The sequence below is a fragment of the Colias croceus genome, chromosome 16 (genome assembly GCF_905220415.1).
Source record: "Colias croceus chromosome 16, ilColCroc2.1".
Classification (NCBI taxonomy): Eukaryota; Metazoa; Arthropoda; class Insecta; order Lepidoptera; family Pieridae; genus Colias; species Colias croceus.
In genome coordinates, this window is record NC_059552.1 from 9,794,490 (window position 1) to 9,815,086 (window position 20,597).

The window sequence follows — 20,597 nt, forward strand, 5'->3', positions numbered from 1 at the left end:
AGATATGAGCGTTATACATTTTTAGAGATCAATTTATTATTTCTCCATATCACCTCTTATCTTGTACAGTTAGTCTTGACAGTATCTTTAATCCCCGGTTAAAGGAAAACATATTCGGGAAAGATTATATTTTTATTTGTTTAACTTAACTTCAACATGTTGAAAATAATTGTACGGCCCTTCGTAATGTGACAACCCTGTGACTACTGAGAGAGCTAGGTTTTCCATTTTTGAAGTGAACCTTCTATAACGGGGTTGGAAAAAAAATTAGTGTAACATTTTTTCGTTACGATCAGTGACATTTTTTTTTTCCTTTACGCGCTATCTTTTTCTTATCCCTACCACGTGTGATTCGACGTATTGCTGTTTACATAATATAGTAATTTTTTTTAAATAGGGTCATAAAGAAGTTTCACTTCTTACGCGTGTACACTAGTACACGCACACAATTTTTTTAATACAATTATTATTTTTGGTATATCAGGATACACAAATGAAGAATGTAGAATCTCGATCAATTGTAGACCTAATGAAACTGTTTAATTAATGTCTTAGTATGTATTCTAAGTTAATCTCACTCTATTGTATTGGGTGCTCTTTAATTTTTCATACAGTAAATTCGCATTTTTTAAAGTTATTGATATAATACCTAATATATTTTAAGCATTTCATGTCATTAAAATTAGCTTAGACATTTTTAGTAATAAGTAAAAGTAAAGCGACTTTCTTTTTTTTTAATAAGTAATTCCATTTTCAATCATTGAGATAATATTAATATGGAGCAGACACCACGAACAAAATCTGTGCGCCAAGCGCGGCGGCGCGGCGCGCGCGAATGACGGCTAGACAGTCATAGATTATGCGATGTCACTGACTCACCGCTATAGAGGCGACACTTTGTTTCATTCTGTCTATTTTATTGGGTGCCACTCCTTACATGCACGTTGACTTGAAATTTTCTTTGTACTTACTTAATATTTATTTTAGGTATAAACTGACTTTACTACGCGGGGCTAACAATATCTGGCATATAATATAGGATGATGTAAATAGTGACGTCATATGGAATAATTTAATTTTTTCGTGTTTTAGGTTCAGTCAGGGCTATGGGAAGTTTTATTCCTTACAAATTGAGCCTTTTTTAGAAAAAAAAAAAATAATTTTTCCCTTTCTTCACGGCCCAGACATGGAAACCTTGAATAGAAAAAATATTAATTACTTATCTCTGAACTAGCGGTCCGCCCCGGCTTCGCCCGTGGCACAATATTTCGCAATAAAAAGTAGCCTATGTTCTTTCTCAGGGTCTTAAGATTGTCTGTGCCAAAGGAGAATGCCCATGAAAGTATGTACCACAGTACAGTGTTGCGTCAATGCCAGAGTGGTTTTGGAGGGTTCTTCGATATTCCAAAGATTTTTACCAATTGATTTTTGTGTGATAAAAACAGGGGTTTTCAAGATATTGAGAAAAATGGGAAATAACCTCAAAACTTAAATAACCCCTATTTAGTTAGGTTTATGTGTGATTTAGGTAACATTTTATCGTCCAAAGGTTATTTTTCGATTTACATATTTAATCTATGCGTAGAGCTTATGCTTTCAGACAAAGTCTATCTGTTCATCGGCTAGTGTAGGTAGGCACCAGAAATCTTCCGGGACGGATTTCAAGAAAACCTAAATATATACTTAAAAAATGCCAATTGAGTTTTTATTCGGTTTACATGTTGTTGTTGTTGTTGTTGTTGTTTGAATCATTTTTTCACTACATATTCGAAGAAAGAAACAAATAAGAAATAACTGGTTACCTACCAAGCTATGTCATAATAATATTTTTTTTTTATATATATACATATTTATATTATTTTACTTCACTATCTTTGTTAAAACAACCTATAGTGTATAAACAATACCCTATAGAGTGATTTTATGTTAATTGATTTTTTTTGTAATTCAATGAAAACAATAATCGATATTAATACATTTAGCTATTTACCATAGTAAATGTAATAAGTTACCGCTTGGTTACCGTGGTAACCGGTAATGGACACTAAATGTTATAATAACGGATCTAAACAATTACATGTCTTATTAGATTTTACAAAACATTCCCTGTTCAAAATATATTTTCCGATGGTAAGAAGGCCTCTAAATTGCCGAGATTTTTTTTAATAGTATTGTTGTCTTGATGCATGAGAAAAACCAGTACCAAAAATGGGCATTCTCCTTTCATCAAAATCGGTCCAGTAGTTTATGAGCCAATTACAAGCAAACAAACAAACAAAGTTTTCCTATTTATAATATTAGTGCAGATAAATAAATAATAATTCAATTATACGTTCAAGTCAGTAGCTTATACAATATCAATTAAAAACTTGATTAAAATCAATTAACAAAAAAAAATTGGTGATTGAGTAATTGATTTTCATATTTCATGATTTCACCTTTTTTCAATTAACAACCAGTCTATGCTTTTCTAAATATGTAAAATTATTATTTTATACTATAAAAATATACGCCAGCAAATATTACTAACAACACTTATTTCATGCCCAATGTCATATTTTAAATTTTTAATCTATGACAAAATGTCGCCCGCCAAAAATTTTGCTCTAACTAAGTTTTAAAAATTATTATCTAGTTACTTACTGATGAAAAGTTATTCCTTTGCACTTTTCCGTATTCTTTGTATTATTTGTGCAATATCGTAACACACACGTAGGCATATTTGATGCGTTTCACTTTAAAACAAATAAAAAATGAGCGTGACGTTCGCGCCAAAGAGCGAGCAAGCGACTGAGTGCAGTTACGCCACATGACGTATGTTGAGTGGAACATAAGTGATGTAGGCGGTATCGACTCCATATTAATATTATCTCAATGTTTTCAATTGAAAATAATTAAATTTAATGTTTTCATAAAGAAGGCGTTCATACATGACAACCAATAACCACCTTTGATCATTACTCGAAGCTCGGACTCCACAATAGTTTTATCGAGTACTGATACATTTTGTTTGATTAGATATTGTCATCTTAAAGTGTTTTGTATTCAAAAATGATGTAATAAACAATGTACGTAATAATTCAGGTGAATTAGTAACCTAACCCCTTCTGAGGTAGGTATTGGTCGTGGAGTATAATATACTTATACCTCCTTATGCACGGTCTACTTATTTGTAAAAAAAAGACGTGTGGTACTCGGGGACTGCATGCCACGGTAAAGCTATTGCATAGCATGTCTTTAAGCCACACCTCCGTGCCCGTCGGAGTGGGGAGCGTGAGGTTTTTTCGTTACGGAATTTCTCGAATCGGTCCCCGCGCTCAAGGTCCGCGATAGAAGCTATGCAATAGCTTAAAAATATCTCTGTCTGTTTAATTGATTTTCTTTGTGTATCTATGTGTTAACACACACATAATTTAACGAATAATTCTCATCCCTAGACCCTATCCTTATATCCTCCTCAGAAACCTTATTATTGACTTAGCGCAGGTTGGCCAACACCACATATCAAGAGATGGCAAGTACCTCATATAGCCAGCGTTTTGTGCCGCTAACGATAGAGGGTCTACCCTGTGGCCTGTGGGTCTACTTAATTTTGAAGATCATTATTTGAATTAATCCGAAGAAGTATTATTGGAATAGTTGCCTTATGAAAAATAATCAATATAGTTAAAAAAAACTCACATGACGCTAACGGATAAATTTTGTGCAAAAGATTAAAAGTTATATTTACCTACCTATTCATTCAAAAATACTTTTGCATTGAATATATTTTTTTGGGTATGATTTGTAATCAAGTTTGCAATGTACAAATACGTAGTTATGTCAAAGTCAAACCGAATTTGAAGGTAGTGGTGATCAATGTGGTGATTCATGACATCATGATTCATGACACTGTCAAATTTGGAAAAAAACAAAAACGACCAACCGACCAACGACCGTGAGCAAACTGTGAGCAACAATGGCAGATCCCCGCATCAGGCAAATAAAAATTAAGACTGGCGTTGTAAAACGCATTGCTAAGGAAAAAGTCGTTTACGAAAAGGAGGCCGAGCAGCAAAGGAATAGGGTACAAAGAATAAAAGACGAGGGTCAAGACGAACATAATATTCGGAAGCAGGAGGAAGTTCTTCAGGAGTCTCTTATGATGGTCCCTGACTGTCAGAGACGGTACGTATTTATTTTACTAACATTTCTCTCGATGGGCCTGATTTTGAAACACATTTTGAACGCAGACTTTACGTAATTACAATTAAAAATGACTTTGTTTTCACATGTGTGCTAAGGTTATGTTTGCGGTCAACTTTTGAGTTGCATGATTCTTTTGTGATAGGCGGTCGCAGTGTGATTAAACTGTTTAAGCATACTTGAAAAGATTTTAATTCGTCTGATGTAAGTAAAATTAATTTATTAATCATCATATTTTCCAGACTTATGAAAGCTTATGCAGACCTGAAATCAATCCTGGAAACAGAGCAGGACCTAAAAGAAAACGAAGATTACCAATTAGCCGAGCAGGTGCTCAAAGACGCTGAAAGTCAGCTGCCTGAATCAACCTAAACTTAGCTTTTATATTTTTCTTATAGTATTATAATTATATTAACAATCATGGCAAATAATCGAAACTTTTATAATGTTTATCACGGAAGCAATTCTACATTCCAAAATCAATATCCAAACCCACTACCTACTCCTCCACCCCCTCCTGTCACCCCTTTTTCTTTAACGCCTCAATTGACTGATCAAGAATTTGTTAAGAAATTTGAACGTCATATCAGATCGATACAACATACTAAGACAAAAGATATAAGTATTGGGCAATTGAAGGAAAAACTAACAACATTAATGTTGCAATTGAAAGAAATACAAGAGAAACACAAGGACTTATCAGAAAATGTTGATAAATACACAGAAGAAGAATGGAAGTCTATAATGTACACTGTTATGGAGAAAAAGGCTATAATCAATGGAATAATTACACAATTTGATAGTCCATACATGGAGTTAGCTAGGAAGTCTTTGGCAAAAAGGTCAGCTAAACGGTTGCGTATGAAAAGATTGCGAGAAGAAAGAAAACTGGAAAAGATAGAAAGAATAAAAGAAAATGAGGAACGGTCTAGAAAGATTGATGAGGATCTGCAAAAGATAAAGGATGATTTACTCAAGGTAAAGTATAATGATTATTTTATGATAAACTAGCTTTCCACCCGCTTTGTAACAACCCGCTAAAACATAAGAAATTATATACTAAAACCTTCCTCTTGAATCACTATCTATTAAAAAAACCCGCATAAAAATCCGTTGCGTAGTTTTAAAGATTGAAGCATACATAGGGACAGAGAAAGCAACATTGTTTTATACTATGTAGTGATACTGTTTTTGTTATTATCAAGTTACAGGTTGACTTTTAAAGGTTTATTTCTAAAGTTCTTAACTTTTAGTCATGAGATGCTATTTACTATTTAAATGTTGTGTCATATTAATATGTTACATAGTGTATTATATATTAAAGTTTTAAATTGTCCACAGGAAGAACAAGCTAAATTAGAGGCAGATACAGTACTGAAGGATGTAATCAGAAAGAAGAATGACACGAAAAAGTGTTTAGCTAAATTGGATGCTCTTTTAAAGTTGCGGCAAGCAAGACAGAACACAGCCAAAGGCAGGGGTCAAAATATATCCGATAATGAAACTGATGCCTTCCAAAAAAATATTGGTAAGTTTTTATTTTTGGTTCTCCATGTATATTTTGAGGTGTAGCATAACATGCGATGTTTACATTGTAAGGGTTGTATTTCTTAGTAAATAACCTTTCTACATTATATTAAGTACTAGTTGTTCCGCGCGGTTTCACCCCTGTGGCTCCTCTCCTGTTGGTCGTAGCGTGATGATATATAGCTTTAAGGTCTCAGCACACATATGGGATCGGAAAGGGATCGTAACCGTAACGCCTTTCGCCTCGCTGTCAACCAGGCGTCAACCTACCGTATGCACGTGACGAAAGCGTATCAGCAGCGCCTGTACGTCAACTCGGTTACGGCTAGGCGACACCGGCGTTACGCCTAAAAACGGTAAGTACGGCAAGTCGTAGCAGGCAGACACGTAAGCGCGTGCACGGAGAGACGTAAGCGCGGGGACGGAGAGACGTAAGCGCGGGGACGATGAGCCGTTAGCGCTTGAATTGCAAGTTCGGAGCCTGTTCCGAGGGGAGGCGATTACGTTACTATTCCGATTAGTGTGCGTTGCAGTAGGGAGTTTAATACAAACCATTCTGAACGGCTCGAGGCGATACGGTTACGATCCCTTTCCGATCCCATGTGTGTGCCGAGACCCTTAGCCTTCCTCGATAAATGAGCTATCTAACACCGTAAGAATTTTTCAAATCGGACCAGTAGTTCCCAAGATTAGCGCGTTCAGACAAACTAACAAACACTTCAGCTTTATAATATTAGTATAGATTAACAAAACATAGGTGTTTCAATAAAAGATAATAAGTTTCAAATCTAATTAGCAATTTTCTAACTTGCATTTCATTGTAAACCGAACTTATTTAATACTATTCATTCACATTAAAAAAAATTTTTTATTGCAATATATCAAGATTATCTTATGTTACAGAAAAGCTAAAAACCCTATGGATGCAAAGGCTAGAAATGTATGATAAAGAGGAAACCAATCTGCGGACTCAGCTGACCAAAGCAGCAAAACCAGTTGATGATGCCATACAAATAGACACTGTTTTGGATGAATGGAGGCAGGTGCTTTTTGGTGGGGCGAACCCACAGGTTGATTTTAATGGAGATAGTGACAAGTTTGTTTCCGTCAGGTTGGTATTTTTTTAAAATAATCTTTACTTACTATTACAAAGCCGAAGAGTTTGTTTGTTTGTTTGAACATGCTAATCTCAAGAACTACTGGTCCGATTTGAAAAAATATTTCGGCGTTGGATAGCCCATTTATCGAGGAAGGCTATAAGGCTATATATCATCACACTAAAGACTAAAAGGGGAGCCATGTGGGTGAAACCGCGGAGCGCAGCTAGTGTTATATAATATGTGAAATATTCATGTACCTACTTGTTGTTTTTGTTGCATTAAAAGTGCTAGTAAAGGTACAGATATAAACTATGCATTATACATTGGATAAAAAACTGCAGGAAACTTTCTCAATTATTATTTTTTCTGAGTTATTATTTTTATAAAAGATGAGACTTCATGTCAGTACTTTATTTTAATGTAATAATAATAAATAATGTTTATTTCTTATTTTTTTCCATAGACTTGTACTATATGTATTTTTATCATTTTAGGTCCCAATGGGATCAATACATTGACAGTGAAGGCACTCCGCTTCCACCTGGATGGGTTGTCAACATATAAGTTTGGATTGTATTTACAGGCTTTCAATACATTTGATATTTTTTGCATTTATATCGCTTCCTAATAAATAATTTGATAAAATCTGTTGTTTTATTTAGACATCCCAAACTATGATAGGAAGAAATGATGATCATAACTTTATTTTATACCAGGTATCCCACCGTTGATATACTAAGCTCTGAGAAGGTTATAGTTATTCAATCGCTGAGTACGTAAAAAATACTTATAAAATTCCAGACGCATTTTTTTCAGATCGATGAATTCTTAAAACTACACTACACCCCTAACAAGCAACCCGCCCAACTTTGCCACCCGCACGTGAGCATTCTTTAAAGATTATGTTTTCATAGACAAAATGCTCACATTAGCGAAGCGGCATATGCCGGCTGCGCGAAGTTTGGGAAGAAACCATGGATTTTAAGGAAAAATTTAGCAAAAAACTTTTGACGTAATTTTTTTATTTAAGTATTTTTTACGTGATCAGTGTATGCAAAACTACAAGTCCCTTCGCGCTTAGTATACCGATAGTGGGACACCCTGTATAGATATCCTTAAATTTATAAGAAAAACAATATACTGTGTATCCAAGTCTTTTAATCATCCTTTTTTTAAGAAAATTACTTGTAAAAACACACCAAACGCATCTCCATTACATTAAATTACATTGCATACATTTATAATCTATGGTCTATGGACTAAATTATTTGACAGCGCGCCAAAATTACTCAGTAAATGGTAAACTAATAATGTAAGTATAAGTTCTTAGAATGAACACATTACAATATTATCGCAGCTCAATAAGATAATGTTTTCAATGAAAAATTTTTAGCGTTTTGAGCGACATACAAGATTATTACGTATACTTAACTTAAACATTCTTTCAATCAAGTTTTCGAGAATATTGGTCATTAATTTCTTTCACAGTAGGTATATGGGGTCAAAGCAAAAATTATATAATTTCAAGGTTGCTCCCGAAACACGACAAGTTTTTATACGGCCGTAACTTTCCAAACCAATCCTAAGAATAAAACCTACATTACATCAAATTGAGGTAATACGGCTTCAAACCAAACAACAAAGCAGAACATACTACAAACTAGATGATATATTTTAATGCACAGATCGATTTTTTAAAACCAAACATACTTGCCTTGCCTTTTAGTTTGTAGGCTGTTCCACTATGCTAAATATTTCACTCACAATCATGATATCATAACGTATCCATCAATCTTATAATATTATAAAAATTAGAATTCTTAGGTAAATATTTTGCTAATCATTAGCCTTTTTAAGAACTTCGTAATTTTCCCTCCCAAATTTTTGACGTAAGGCCAAATGTCACAGATCACAAAATGGCGGAAAGATAAATTAAAATCATTTAAGATTAAAATTTCTAAACTGCAAGGAATAATCTGCAATAATAATCACTCAATCAAAGACTTTTCATTGTAGAATTATTTTTAAATTTGACATTCATTTATTTTAAAGTTAACTACCAAGAATATGAACACGCGATGGATGCGATTGTATTTATTTCAAAATCAATTCATAAAATACCAGAAATTAATAGTTTTACAGAAATAAACTAATAGAATACATACATTCATCACTAATTAGTAATCTTCTAGAGTGATTTCATTGCTCAAATATCATAATAATAAAAATATAACTTAAAATGTTTATTTAAACACAAATGTCAAAATCTTTACACTTTATTTGATTATTTTAAAATAAAAATAAAACATAGTTATTTGAGCAACGAATAATCACATGTATGTTCTAATCTTAGGTACGTTATTTAATTTCTTCAAGGGAAATGTAACGGCATGTTACAAAGTAAAAAAAAGGTCTCAATTTTGTTTTACGTAAAATATTATTTATAATAGGCATTGGGTAAAACTGCGAAAAAGAGGGGAGAGAGGCAACTGCTGTTTGCTGATTAATATACATTACTTTTATCCCATATAAAAATTCTATAGGTACATAATATTAAAGGCATTTAATATTGCATTCGTTGCCTTTAAAATCGCTTAATCTATATTTTTTTTCAGAACATTTAATACAAAATCTCCTAGCAATTCATATCATATTAAAACCATTTTCATAAAATCTTATAGCATATTTTATTATTTTATAAATTTTTATTTAGATATTTATCATCATGTTATTGCGACAAGCCCTTCTTTCATTTATTATGATCATGCCAGCCAAAATACAACAAAATATGCCAGCTACCATTCGACTCTCTTTTCTTACACAATCAGCAAGACCTCATTCCCTTTTTTTACACAAACAGTTGCCTCCCCCCCTTCTCAAAACATAAGCCCACCTTTATCACACAACTAATCGCCCCCCCTTTTCTCTTCCATACAGTCATCCCCTACTTCCCCTCTCGTTCCATACTGCCAGTCCCCCCCCCCCACTGTCAAGACGCCCGCGTATTTCCCAACGTGCGACCTCCCCATCTCTAAGCTTCCCCCATCTGCCACTTGACTCATAGAACTGACTGCCAGATGCCACTAGACTGCCAGATGCCCGCGTAGTATCGACGAGCTCGCTCTCTCTAAGTTTTTCTCCTCCCCTCTCTTCCTCACAGCCCTTTCCCCCTACTGCCAGATGCCCGCATAGTATCGACGAGCAAGCTGCGTATCGACGAGCGAGCTCTCTCTGCTTCCGTAAGCTTTCCTCCTCCCCCCTCTGCCCCTTGACTCATAGAACCCCCCCCCCGCCCCCTACTGCCAGATGCCGGCGTAGTTGCCGACGAGCGGCGCGGGCAGCGGGCCGCCGGCGGTGAAGATGCGCGTGCCGCTGTCGTCGTAGCAGTGCGTGTATATCGCCGGCACGTACTTCACCTGGTTGAACCCCTCCGCCTCCTCGTCGGGGAACTGGCGCGTTGTTATTGTTGTATTGGTACCAAGTTTTGAGGTAAAATTACAAAAAAAAGTGATGAAAGACAAGCGGGATTCGAACCCGCGTGCTTCATCTTAATTCACTTATTTTAATTTATTAAAAAAAAAGTTGCGATGTTAATATGATAGCCGACGCCCGCGACTTTTTTCACGTTATAGGACACTACAAAAAATTAAAACAAAAATAGATGGATTTCGGCATCATCCCAGTTAATTGAAAATCTTTTTTATACACTTGAGCCACATTTTCTTTTTATTTTATTAATATTTATGAATGTTCGATTGTAGCAATATCTCTGCACAACATAAACAATGAAAAATATTTAAACTATTAAACTCCAAGCGTTAGAAAAATGATAGAAAAGCACAAAAAATCGTAATAAAAAAAGATACATACCACGTAACCTCTGGAAGCTCTGAGTGTGACTGTTTTCGACGAATGAATGTTGCTCTCTAGATATTTGCCCGCCCTCAGGTCGTAGAACATTAACAAGCCTAGAAAAAAATACATTTAAAGGATGCGAAAAAAGTACTTGGAAATATAATTATAAATTAATCGGCGCAAAATAATGTAAAAGTTACATAGCCAATAAGAACGCGATTTTTTATAATAAATTGTCCGAAGCAAAACTCTGCCTACGCGTGTATTTGGCAGAGTTTTTAAATAAGCGACAATAGACTTTGAACCTTATTGTTACGGGATATGGTGTTAATTTCAATGAATTTTGCCAACAAACAAACAACGCCACTGATTTCTGTTTTGACAAATATGAATAAAATTAAACGATCAGGTGTGGTAATTTAAAAATAATCTTACGACGCACGTACCGTCGTTCAATTTAGTTTATTGTTGAATTTAGAATGTTTGCGTCATTATTTTTTATTATTATTAACCAATAAGTTTAATAACTAGTCTGTTACTTACCCAAACCCGTGCCAATGGTGAGCATATCGCCTCTAAACGTGGCCGATCGGATGCCGCATCCATTGTATCTCGATGTTATCTTCTTAACTGATTGTAAAGTGCGGCAGTCTAATAGTAGAGTGTAGGATTTGCAGCCGATCGCGTAAATTCCGCTTTCCTGTAATTAAAAAAAAAAGTCTTAGGTTATGATTTCGGTTTCAGTTACCTCAAGTTAAATTCAAGTGCTTAAAATTGCGAAAAGTAAATCACTACAGATATCACGTATGTATGTATTTTATCCTATATTAAACGAACAGATAAATCTTTAAAAAAAAATTGTTTTCACATAAACATAGTCTAAAATTATAAAAAAATCCGACAAAATCGCTTTCTTTTTTTTTTTAGTCACAATTTTTTTTTAAACTTCCAAATTGACGTTAACAAAAAAGAAACCCATGTTTTGTGTATATCAATTTACCTGTGTAGCCAAACACACTAGATCCTGGCACGACGGTAGCTTCCTTGACAGCGTCTGTCGGAACGTCGCCGCGTTGAACACGTGTATGTAGCCGTTGAGAGTGAGCGCTGCGATTTCACGCCATCGCTTGTTGAATGTTAGCGCGCGGACTTTTTGACCTGGGGATGATTTTATATTTTATTAAGTTTTAGTTTAAGCTGTAGCCCTTTTCAGAAATATATTTTTGTGAAGTTTATTTATAAAATATCGGTTGAATAAAAATACGTGTGTGTTGAATCTTTTACGCGTGTGTGGGTGTGTTTCATTTACAAATGTGCGTGTGGAGCGAACGTGACCAGTATGTATTTGGTTGCGTGAAAAAACAAAATGAGTATTGTGAGTGGGGTGGAAATGCGCGCAGTGTGCATACGTGTGATCGTGTCTGGTTTGCAAACAAATATGTGTGTGTAAGGTTGCGTGCAAGTGTGGGCAGTGTGTGCGTGCGACGTATGCGTGCAGTGTATTTACGTGTGTGCGTAATTGAGGAAATCGCTTTGGCACGCGCGAGATAATGCGTGTGTTGAACATGTGTTAAGCTGGGTTGCGTGTGTGTATTTTAAGCTATTGCATAGCTTTCATCTTAGACTTTGAGCGCGGCGACCGAATGTAAAAAGTCCGTAACGACAAAACCTAACACCCCCCACTCCAACCGGCACAGCGATGCAATGCTATGCAATAGCTTTAACTAATAGAGTGCCACACGTATTTTTTTTAAGCTATTGCATAGCTTCCATCGCGGGCCTTGAGCGCGGGGACCGAATCCAGAAATTCCGTAACGAAAAACTTCACGCTCCCCAATCCGACGGGCGGACGTGTGGCTTGAAGACATAGCGTGCAATAGCTTTACCGCGGCAGTCCCCGAGTGACACACGTCTTTTATTGTACGTGTGTGTAGCTGTGTTATGTGTTTTTTTTAATAATAATAACTTCTTTATTTGACAACAAAAAAAAATATACATGTACATGCAATTATGGGATAACTTACATATAAAACATAAATTATAGTCGAGCCAATTTAATAGGCAACATTTGACGTCTATCAATTTTATCTTCGAAGAGAGGTAACCTGCTTAAAAACATCGATTAAAGTGTATTAATCGATACGGATTTGAAACATTTGTCAATCGAATTTATTAATTTATGATGATTTTTATTCACAAGTAATCAATGCATTCTATTCTAGATGTCAGATTTCGATTTTTAGAGTAACGTCTCTAGCATTTAAAAAGAAAAAAGGTTTATTGACACAAAATTGTAGCGACGTCAGTTCTTAAATTCAGAAATTGTTTATTATTAGACATCGGATTATATGCACTAACAAAATGCCAAAATATGCATGCAAATATGCGCTAAAAAAGGCCGAAATATGCACTAAAAACGACTGATATGCCTAAAATATGCACATATAAATCAAAAAAACCTTTATTATTTTTATATATTTAAATCAAAGATTGTACAAAAACATTGAAATTTTCTTGAAATTGAGTATATAGTTTTTGTGCCAATATACAATTAAGCATTTTTACCAAATTTTCGAGCACAAATTTGTGACGTTTGTCACCCGCGAGCCCAGTGTTGCCACCTTAGACCTTTCCGGGCTAAATCTAGCCCTTTTTTGGAATTCAACCCGTGTTTTACGTTTTTAGCCCCAAAATGGTAATCTGGCCCTATTTTGAATGGCTCAAAATTTACTTAAAATGTAGCCCAGTTTGTAATTTTTTGCCATTTTACCATGCCAAAATAGGGTTTGTTTACTCGCTGAGCGTTCTGATTGGCTAATAAAGGTTAGTCGACCAATCAAAACTCCCGCTACTTAACGATTTATGCACGAAATATGCACGATTGGGGAAAAAGGCTAAAATATGCACTAACGCCGTAATTAGAGAGTTTTATGCATTTGCATATGCAAATATGCAAATGCATATAATCCGATGTCTATTTATTATGTTTAGGATGGTTTATCAGTAAAATGAAATCTTAAAATAACTTGTATCGGTCATTATTATTATAAATATGTAATCGTAATTGAAAAAAGTTAAGCAAATGTGCAGTTCTAACAAAACGAAATATCATGTTATTCTATGTCGTCGTTACTAAGTTACGTTGTTGAATTTTGTTGAACTGTCAAATGTTGCCTATTAAAATGGCTCTACTATAGTAGCTGTAGGTACAAGTAGCTGTAGCTGTGTTATGTGTGTGTATGTGTGTGTGCAGGCACGTACCGGCGCGGCAGTCGCGGGCGGCGTGCGGCGCGATGTAGCGGTGCAGCGGCGCGAGCGGCGCCGGCTCGTCGGGCGGCGCGCGCCATAACGCAAGACGCGAGTCGCGCGACCCGGTCACTACGAACTCGTCGTCCAGCCAGCACATGTCCAGGATCTGGACGGCATAAATCCATACTAATATTATAAATGCGAAAGTAACTCTGTCTGTCTGTCTGTCTGTTACTCAATCACGCCTAAACTACTGAACCAATTTGCATGAAATTTGGTATGGAGATATTTTGATACCCGAGAAAGGACATAGGCTAACTTTTATTGCGAAATATGTACCACTGTACCACCGAGGCGGACCACTAGTATTAAATAAATAATAAATAAAACACATTTATTGTCAGAATCACATTAAGATATCCATTTACAAAGGAAAAGCTTACTATTACTGTACTAGCTGTGCTTCGCGGTTTCACCCGCGTTGCTCCGCTCCTGTTGGTCTTAGCGAGATGATATATAGCCTATAGCCTTCCTCGATGAATGGGCTATCTAACACCGAAATAATTTTTCAAATCGGACCAGTAGTTCCCGAGATTAGCGCGTTCAAACGAACAAACTCTTCAGCTTTATAATATTAAGTATAGATTAGCGGTCCCCCATCCACGTTTGCTCACAAAATTAACATTTTTTCCCATTTGTGCAACATTTTTTTTTGCTGCTTTGCTTATATTGAGAAGTGCAACAAATAATCATCTATTCAGCTCAAAAATAATTTTTCATTAGGTACTTATTTTTCCAGTTCTTTCAGACCTAAGCTCGTTCTAACTAACAAATTGTTAAGTTTAAAATATCAAATAATATAATACAGATGGATGAAACATATCAGGCCTTTTACACAGGTAACATTACCCATTAAGCCTCAAAATTTGATTCGGGCAAAACTTTCACATGCAGTATTATACAAGACAGTGATAGTTACATTATTCCTGCCCTAATTATCTAAAGACACTGGTTTCTAGGCTCAATACACGATCCTACAACGAATTAGAGTGTTTGGGGTTCCACAAGGACATAATTTTGGACCACTGGTTTTCCCGATTTATATTATTTATAAATGAATTGTTATTCTAAACTAATTTATAAATTTGGAATATTCAATTGATAATGCATTGACAATTTATTTAAACTCTAATACACATTTAATTATTTCGAAATGGTTTGGTATATTAGAATTGTCGTAATTAAGAGACAATGCCACCGCTTATAGTAGTTTCTACAGAAAATACCTGTGAAGTAATTTCTCCCACCACCTCTGTTATCATATCATATTATTTTTACAAAAAAATAATGATATCAAAGAACTATCCTGTTTCTAAAAATTTAATAATTATTATTGACTTACCCAGTCTTTATGCGCTTCTCCCACACACACAGGGTCGAGTGTCGGCAGACGGTAGATAGCCAACTCGCAAGAATTACGTGCGCCTGTTGCTAATAGTGTTCTGAAAAATAGGCAATGTAATACTTAACTAAATTATAAAAAAAGGTATTAGTAATTTTAACAAAAATTATATTTTTATATTTTGCCAACAAAAAAAATTTTAAATATGCTAATCCTGCTACGTTCGATTCATTGTTAAAATCATAGAAAATAGGAGAAAGAAAACCAATATAAAAGCATTTACTACTAACAATTCCAATCACCAAAAAAACGCCCACAAACCGCCTCGCGTGTAAACAGCCTTACCTCGACGGGTTGATCTGCAACGCATGTATGCCCGTCTGGTGCTCCGCGCCCGGCCACGGCGCGCGCGACCGCAGCGTCGGGATCGCGTCCAGTGACCGGGAGCGCACGTCGTACACCATTAACTATTTACAAGTAATAAACAAACATAAATAATTTATAATTTATTAGCTTTCCAAACGCGTAATCAAAGATAATTCCCATAACACTGATATGTTTTACCGTAGTAGAGAGTACCTAGTCTAATCTTTAGTATCCCACGACACAAAAATCATACTACCTATACAGAGTGTCCCACCGTCGGTATTCTAAGCTCAATGGAGGTTATAGTTTTGCATACGCTGAGTAAGTAAAAAATACTTATAAAATTCCAGATACATTTTTTTTTCAAATAGATGAATTCTTAAAAAGTCTTTGTGTACACCCCTCTCAAGCATCCCGCCCGACTTTGCCATCCGCACGTGAGCTATCGTTTAAGATTATGTTTTCATAGACAAAATGCTCACGAAGCGTTATATGCCGGCTGCGCGAAGCAAGAGAAGAAAACATGAATTTTAAGGAAAATTTTAGCAAAAAAAATTTGGCGTAATTTTGTTGTTTAAGTATTTTTTACGTGAACAGTGTTTGCAAAACTACAAGTCCCTTCGCGCTTAGTATACCGATAGTGGGACACCCTGAAAGAAAAACAAACAAACACATTTTCGCATTTATAATCTAAGTAAGGATATTTCATAAATTTAAATAAAAAAAAATTACTAAAGAAATAAGAAAACCTCGCTCTATTCTAACTATGCTGCAAAAGACAATAATATGCTAAAAACCACATAACTATAATAAAGTAAACAAACTAAAAATAGAGATTATTCTCTTTTTTAAACTCCAAAAAAAATCACTTACCTTATTACACTTAGTGCCGAACACAATATGTCTGTTGGAGAGCCACTGGGAACAAAACACCTTGTTCATGTTACCCAGGTTGACGGGGTCTCGCGGAACATGTCGTGCATGAGCATGTGCTGTGTCGCGTATAGATGTTATCGATATTGTATATCATCCAACCCCTTTACATAAGACTTACTTTATTACACTTAGTGCCGAACACAATCTGTCTGTCGGAGAGCCACTGGGAGCAGAACACCTTGTTCATGTTGCCCAGGTTGACGGGGGTCTCGCGGAACATGTCGTGTGTGAGCATGTGCCGCGTCGCGTATGATGGGTCCACGGAGCGAGGCTGAAACAGTGAATGATAGTTTAAAATAAAATTATGTATGTAATCAGCGAATGCCAACTTTGATTTGAAAATTTAATTCTCTGTAAGAACGGAAAATTAAATTTGTAAATAGCATATTCTTCAACATTGTTTGCATGTTTAGACACAGTTCAACAAATATGTGTTGAATAAAGGTTTAAATAATTTGTAGTTGGCCTGAATACTATTCTTACAATTACATTATGCTTCATCATTCACGAAAAGAACAAGTTTGGGAGGAAATTCAATACCACCATTTATCTTTTGATAAAAAATTTAAACTATTTTGAATGACACATACCAGGTTTGCCTGATACTACGTAATAACTCAGCCCCCGGAATCACAGACACAATAGAAAATCTATTGTGCCGTGGTCCGATCGGGCCGCTCGGGGCTCAATCGAACTGAATAATGTTTGTTTTTATGTTTTTCATATCTATATTTAAGACTACAATATCACATAGGCAGCACATGGTTATTAACTTATTATCTGTGTACTAGCTTTCCACTCGCGGCTTCGCCCGCGTTTTCAAAGGAAAACCCGCATAGTTCCCGTTCCTGTAGGTTTTCCAGGATAAAACCTATCCTAAGTGTTCATCCAAATTACTCTCTATATGTGTGCTAAATTTCATAGTAATCCTAGTAACTCTTTCACGCAAATACTACTGAATTGTGTCAAAGAGTAAACACAAACATACATACATACATACACATACATCCATCCTCACATACTTAGGACTGTATATTTGCTATGGGAATTAGTAAACATTTTTAACAAGCATAGCCTAACTATTAAAAACAATTATTAAATAATCATTAGTACTTCACAAATGTTGATAGGGCTGAGGGCATGACAAAGTCAAAGTTTTCCAAAGGTCATCTTGATATTGATTTTTGATAACTTTGGGAATTGATAACAATACTATTATTACATACACAATTTTGCACTTCAATTTGATATCATTATATCATTTTTACAATAGAATTTAGTGCGCAAATAAAGTTACTTGAAACTTGAATATCCATTTTATGTGAATGCTTATTTATTCAATCTACCCAAAGAAAGATGCAACAATTTACGTATAAATATGCCATTAGCATAAAACAAAAATATTCTCAAATGCGCTATCAAGGAATAAAAGACACATAAAACACCTGTTTTTGATTCACCCACATAGTACACATTCTTCTATACAAGCTTATGACTGTGTATGGTTAAGTAGAATGCCTTTATTGCATACATTTTTTTGCAATTGTCTATGTATGATAATGTCTTAGTATACATACCTCAGGAGCCTGTATTTCCCTGGAGCGAACATAGTCCACAAAGTTATAGGACGTGGATAGGATCCTATGCTGCTGAGCTGGTGTCTCCTCCTCACTATCGCTATCTGAGTAACATACAAAGTCTTCCGGCTTTTCAGGCTTTCGTTGCTGCTCTAATCTACAACAAATAGTAGCAATGTATAGATCAGTTTGATTAAAGTTATGAATGTTAATGAACTGAATAATCATTCAAATAGTAAGATAATACTGATAAAATACAGTAAAAGCTCTTTATTCGTGGGCAATAGGTTCCGTAAATGTGCCGCAAATAGTCGCATTTTTTCCATCCGTGAATAGTGAAACCGCGAACGAAGGAAGCGCGAATAAGGAGCTTTGACTGTATCAAATCAAATCTCTAAATTTATGTTAGTTTTATTTATTAAAAGTACATCCCAATTATCAATATAGCATTTGACATTTCTAATCAACAAAATTTGATACTTTGTAAGCATTATTGACTTTTTATGTAATCTATTGTGCCTATTTATATCTTATCTTATTTGTATTTCTCTAGTTTACCTTAGATAAATAATCCAATACCATGGCAACAGTTAATAAGCTTTCCTAATTTATTTGTATATAAATAGTAAAGCCTTCTCATTATGTTATACAACAACTAAAATACGAACATAAAGTTGTATGCAGAAGTTTACATAAGATTCCAATAAACACTTTTAGCACTATAGGTACATTTTTCCAATTAAAATAGGTCAAATTAATATTTATAACAGAGATAAGTTTGGTAACAAAAATATGAGGTCACGTATTCGTGTCATTGATCTCGAGTGTTTCTTTATTTAACATTTAATTACCTCAATGCCCTTGCCTTCGCTCTTCTCTCCTTAAGTCTGCTAGGTATATAACAAGAGGGATATCTCCCTTCGACGGCACGTCTCACCGTCTGCGCCATTTTTAAATAACACTAAAAAATAAACTAAAATACACTAAGTTTACACACGATCAACTCGTCACTTTCTTTTTGTTCTGTTGTACATGGATCCATAGTGAGGTTGCGACGACATGTTTCATTATTGCGATCGAGTTCTACAATTTTAACACGTTGCACTTTCCCAAACCAGTCCGCGCTATTGATAACACATATCGATGAATCTTTAACGAATACAAAATGTTAAATTATAAAATTGAGCCCTGATTTATTTAGAGCTTCAAAAGTTAATGAGATGACGGTGACTGTCGACGGAATATAAATTGTCAAGTCAACAATCAACATAAGGTAACAATTTGTCAATAATGTTTAGACATTGAAAAAAAGTAGGTACAGCTATGAGAGTATGACTTAAGCCATTTGCAAACCGGTAAAACCGGTCTTTTAAATGTAGTTTACGGCAAATAAATGAAAATCAAATGATGCAAATAATTATTTTAATCTAAGAATTTCATATATGTGAATATAATTGTTTAACCCTTAAATGCATGATGATGTATATATACATCGGTGTTTTCGTCCTTAAATAATTTCTAAACGGTAACTCAAATACAGTATTTTTTACTTTTAATAGGTGTTAAAAATATTTATCTTAGTTTTTGAACGCAAGCTTTCACAATATGACAGTTCACTTTTTTACTTATCATAAATTGACAGCTTGGTGCCACATTTTCTAATACACACTTTGGCGGTCAAATTGAAATGTTATTTTAGTGGATACTAAATAGTATTATTACGTGATAAAAGTGATTTACGAGAGGATAAAGGTAAGGAGATCCCGTTCCATTTTTTTTTTTTAGAATACAATCACAGTTTTTGTAAATATCAGCGGCATAATTGTGATGTAGAAATACATCAGTATGCAAAATCGGCAACAAAAATTTTTATTGACGGTATAATATATATTTTTTATTTTTGACTTATTTGTATACAGATACATAATATATTCATACGAATTTTATGATTTTTTATCCAGAATGTCCCGTAAAGTGGCAGATAAAGACATAGAACAACTTCTGGCAGCTTTAGAAGATGGAAATATTTCTGAGGATGGCTTGGAAGATGAAAGTGAAGATGAAGAAACCTTTTTCGCTAATGCAAGAGAAATTATTCAAGAGTTGGAAGACGAGGATGCAGAGGACCATGAAGATCCTACCTATAGTGATCCACCACTAGTACAAGATTTGCCTGGCCCATCAAGTCAAACTATTATTTCATTACCCATGCAAGAAGGTCATCAACAATATGTAGAGTTTGATAAGAGGAAACTCGTTTGGAAAAAAGACAGTTTGTTGTTTGACGAATCGAAAATAATTCACCAACCAAGCACAACAGACTCTGCTATAACTGAACTTGATACACCATATAAATGTTTTTTGCACTACTTCACACCTGAGTTTCTTCAAAAAATTGTT

At 34.9% G+C, this 20,597-nt stretch overlaps 3 protein-coding genes across 4 annotated transcripts; 2 read left to right on the forward strand and 1 right to left on the reverse strand.

Moving 5' to 3' along the window:
* Window positions 1–3,911: 3,911 nt before the first annotated feature.
* LOC123698601 (tubulin-specific chaperone A) lies at window positions 3,912–4,567 on the forward strand. The gene is made up of 2 exons (XM_045645310.1): window positions 3,912–4,167; window positions 4,428–4,567. The coding sequence occupies exons 1-2, from the start codon at window positions 3,959–3,961 to the stop codon at window positions 4,555–4,557; spliced, it is 339 nt and encodes a 112-aa protein (XP_045501266.1). The 5' UTR covers window positions 3,912–3,958; the 3' UTR covers window positions 4,558–4,567.
* Window positions 4,568–4,605: 38 nt separating this feature from the next.
* LOC123698600 lies at window positions 4,606–7,457 on the forward strand. The gene is made up of 4 exons (XM_045645309.1): window positions 4,606–5,163; window positions 5,527–5,713; window positions 6,616–6,823; window positions 7,307–7,457. Exons 1-4 carry the CDS (start codon window positions 4,606–4,608, stop codon window positions 7,374–7,376), a joined length of 1,023 nt encoding a protein of 340 aa, XP_045501265.1. The 3' UTR covers window positions 7,377–7,457.
* A 2,614-nt stretch (window positions 7,458–10,071) lies between these two features.
* Window positions 10,072–19,474, reverse strand: LOC123698456 (DDB1- and CUL4-associated factor 12 homolog). 2 transcript variants are annotated; one of them, XM_045645085.1, is made up of 10 exons: window positions 19,049–19,474; window positions 18,198–18,354; window positions 16,739–16,891; window positions 15,664–15,785; window positions 15,319–15,418; window positions 13,929–14,082; window positions 11,668–11,825; window positions 11,211–11,367; window positions 10,683–10,780; window positions 10,072–10,246 (listed from the first exon to the last, which is right to left on the reverse strand). In XM_045645085.1, the coding sequence occupies exons 1-10, from the start codon at window positions 19,144–19,146 to the stop codon at window positions 10,109–10,111; spliced, it is 1,335 nt and encodes a 444-aa protein (XP_045501041.1). In that variant the 5' UTR covers window positions 19,147–19,474; the 3' UTR covers window positions 10,072–10,108. The 2 variants fall into 2 exon arrangements, with proteins under 2 accessions (XP_045501041.1, XP_045501040.1); XM_045645084.1 differs by having other exon boundaries at window positions 10,072–10,261; window positions 19,049–19,473.
* Between the last annotated feature and the right edge of the window lie 1,123 nt (window positions 19,475–20,597).

Coding starts and splice junctions, on each gene's coding strand:
- LOC123698601 (XM_045645310.1), top strand. CDS start 3,959: ATGGCAGATCCCCGCATCAGGCAAATAAAAATTAAGACTGGCGTTGTA. Junction 4,168..4,427: donor GTCCCTGACTGTCAGAGACG/GTACGTATTTAT, acceptor CATATTTTCCAG/ACTTATGAAAGCTTATGCAG.
- LOC123698600 (XM_045645309.1), top strand. CDS start 4,606: ATGGCAAATAATCGAAACTTTTATAATGTTTATCACGGAAGCAATTCT. Junction 5,714..6,615: donor TGCCTTCCAAAAAAATATTG/GTAAGTTTTTAT, acceptor CTTATGTTACAG/AAAAGCTAAAAACCCTATGG. Junction 6,824..7,306: donor GACAAGTTTGTTTCCGTCAG/GTTGGTATTTTT, acceptor TTATCATTTTAG/GTCCCAATGGGATCAATACA.
- LOC123698456 (XM_045645084.1), bottom strand. CDS start 19,146: ATGGCGCAGACGGTGAGACGTGCCGTCGAAGGGAGATATCCCTCTTGT. Junction 14,083..15,318: donor GAGAAGCGCATAAAGACTGG/GTAAGTCAATAA, acceptor TATGCCGTCCAG/ATCCTGGACATGTGCTGGCT. Junction 11,826..13,928: donor CGCCCGCGACTGCCGCGCCG/GTACGTGCCTGC, acceptor AATCATCCCCAG/GTCAAAAAGTCCGCGCGCTA.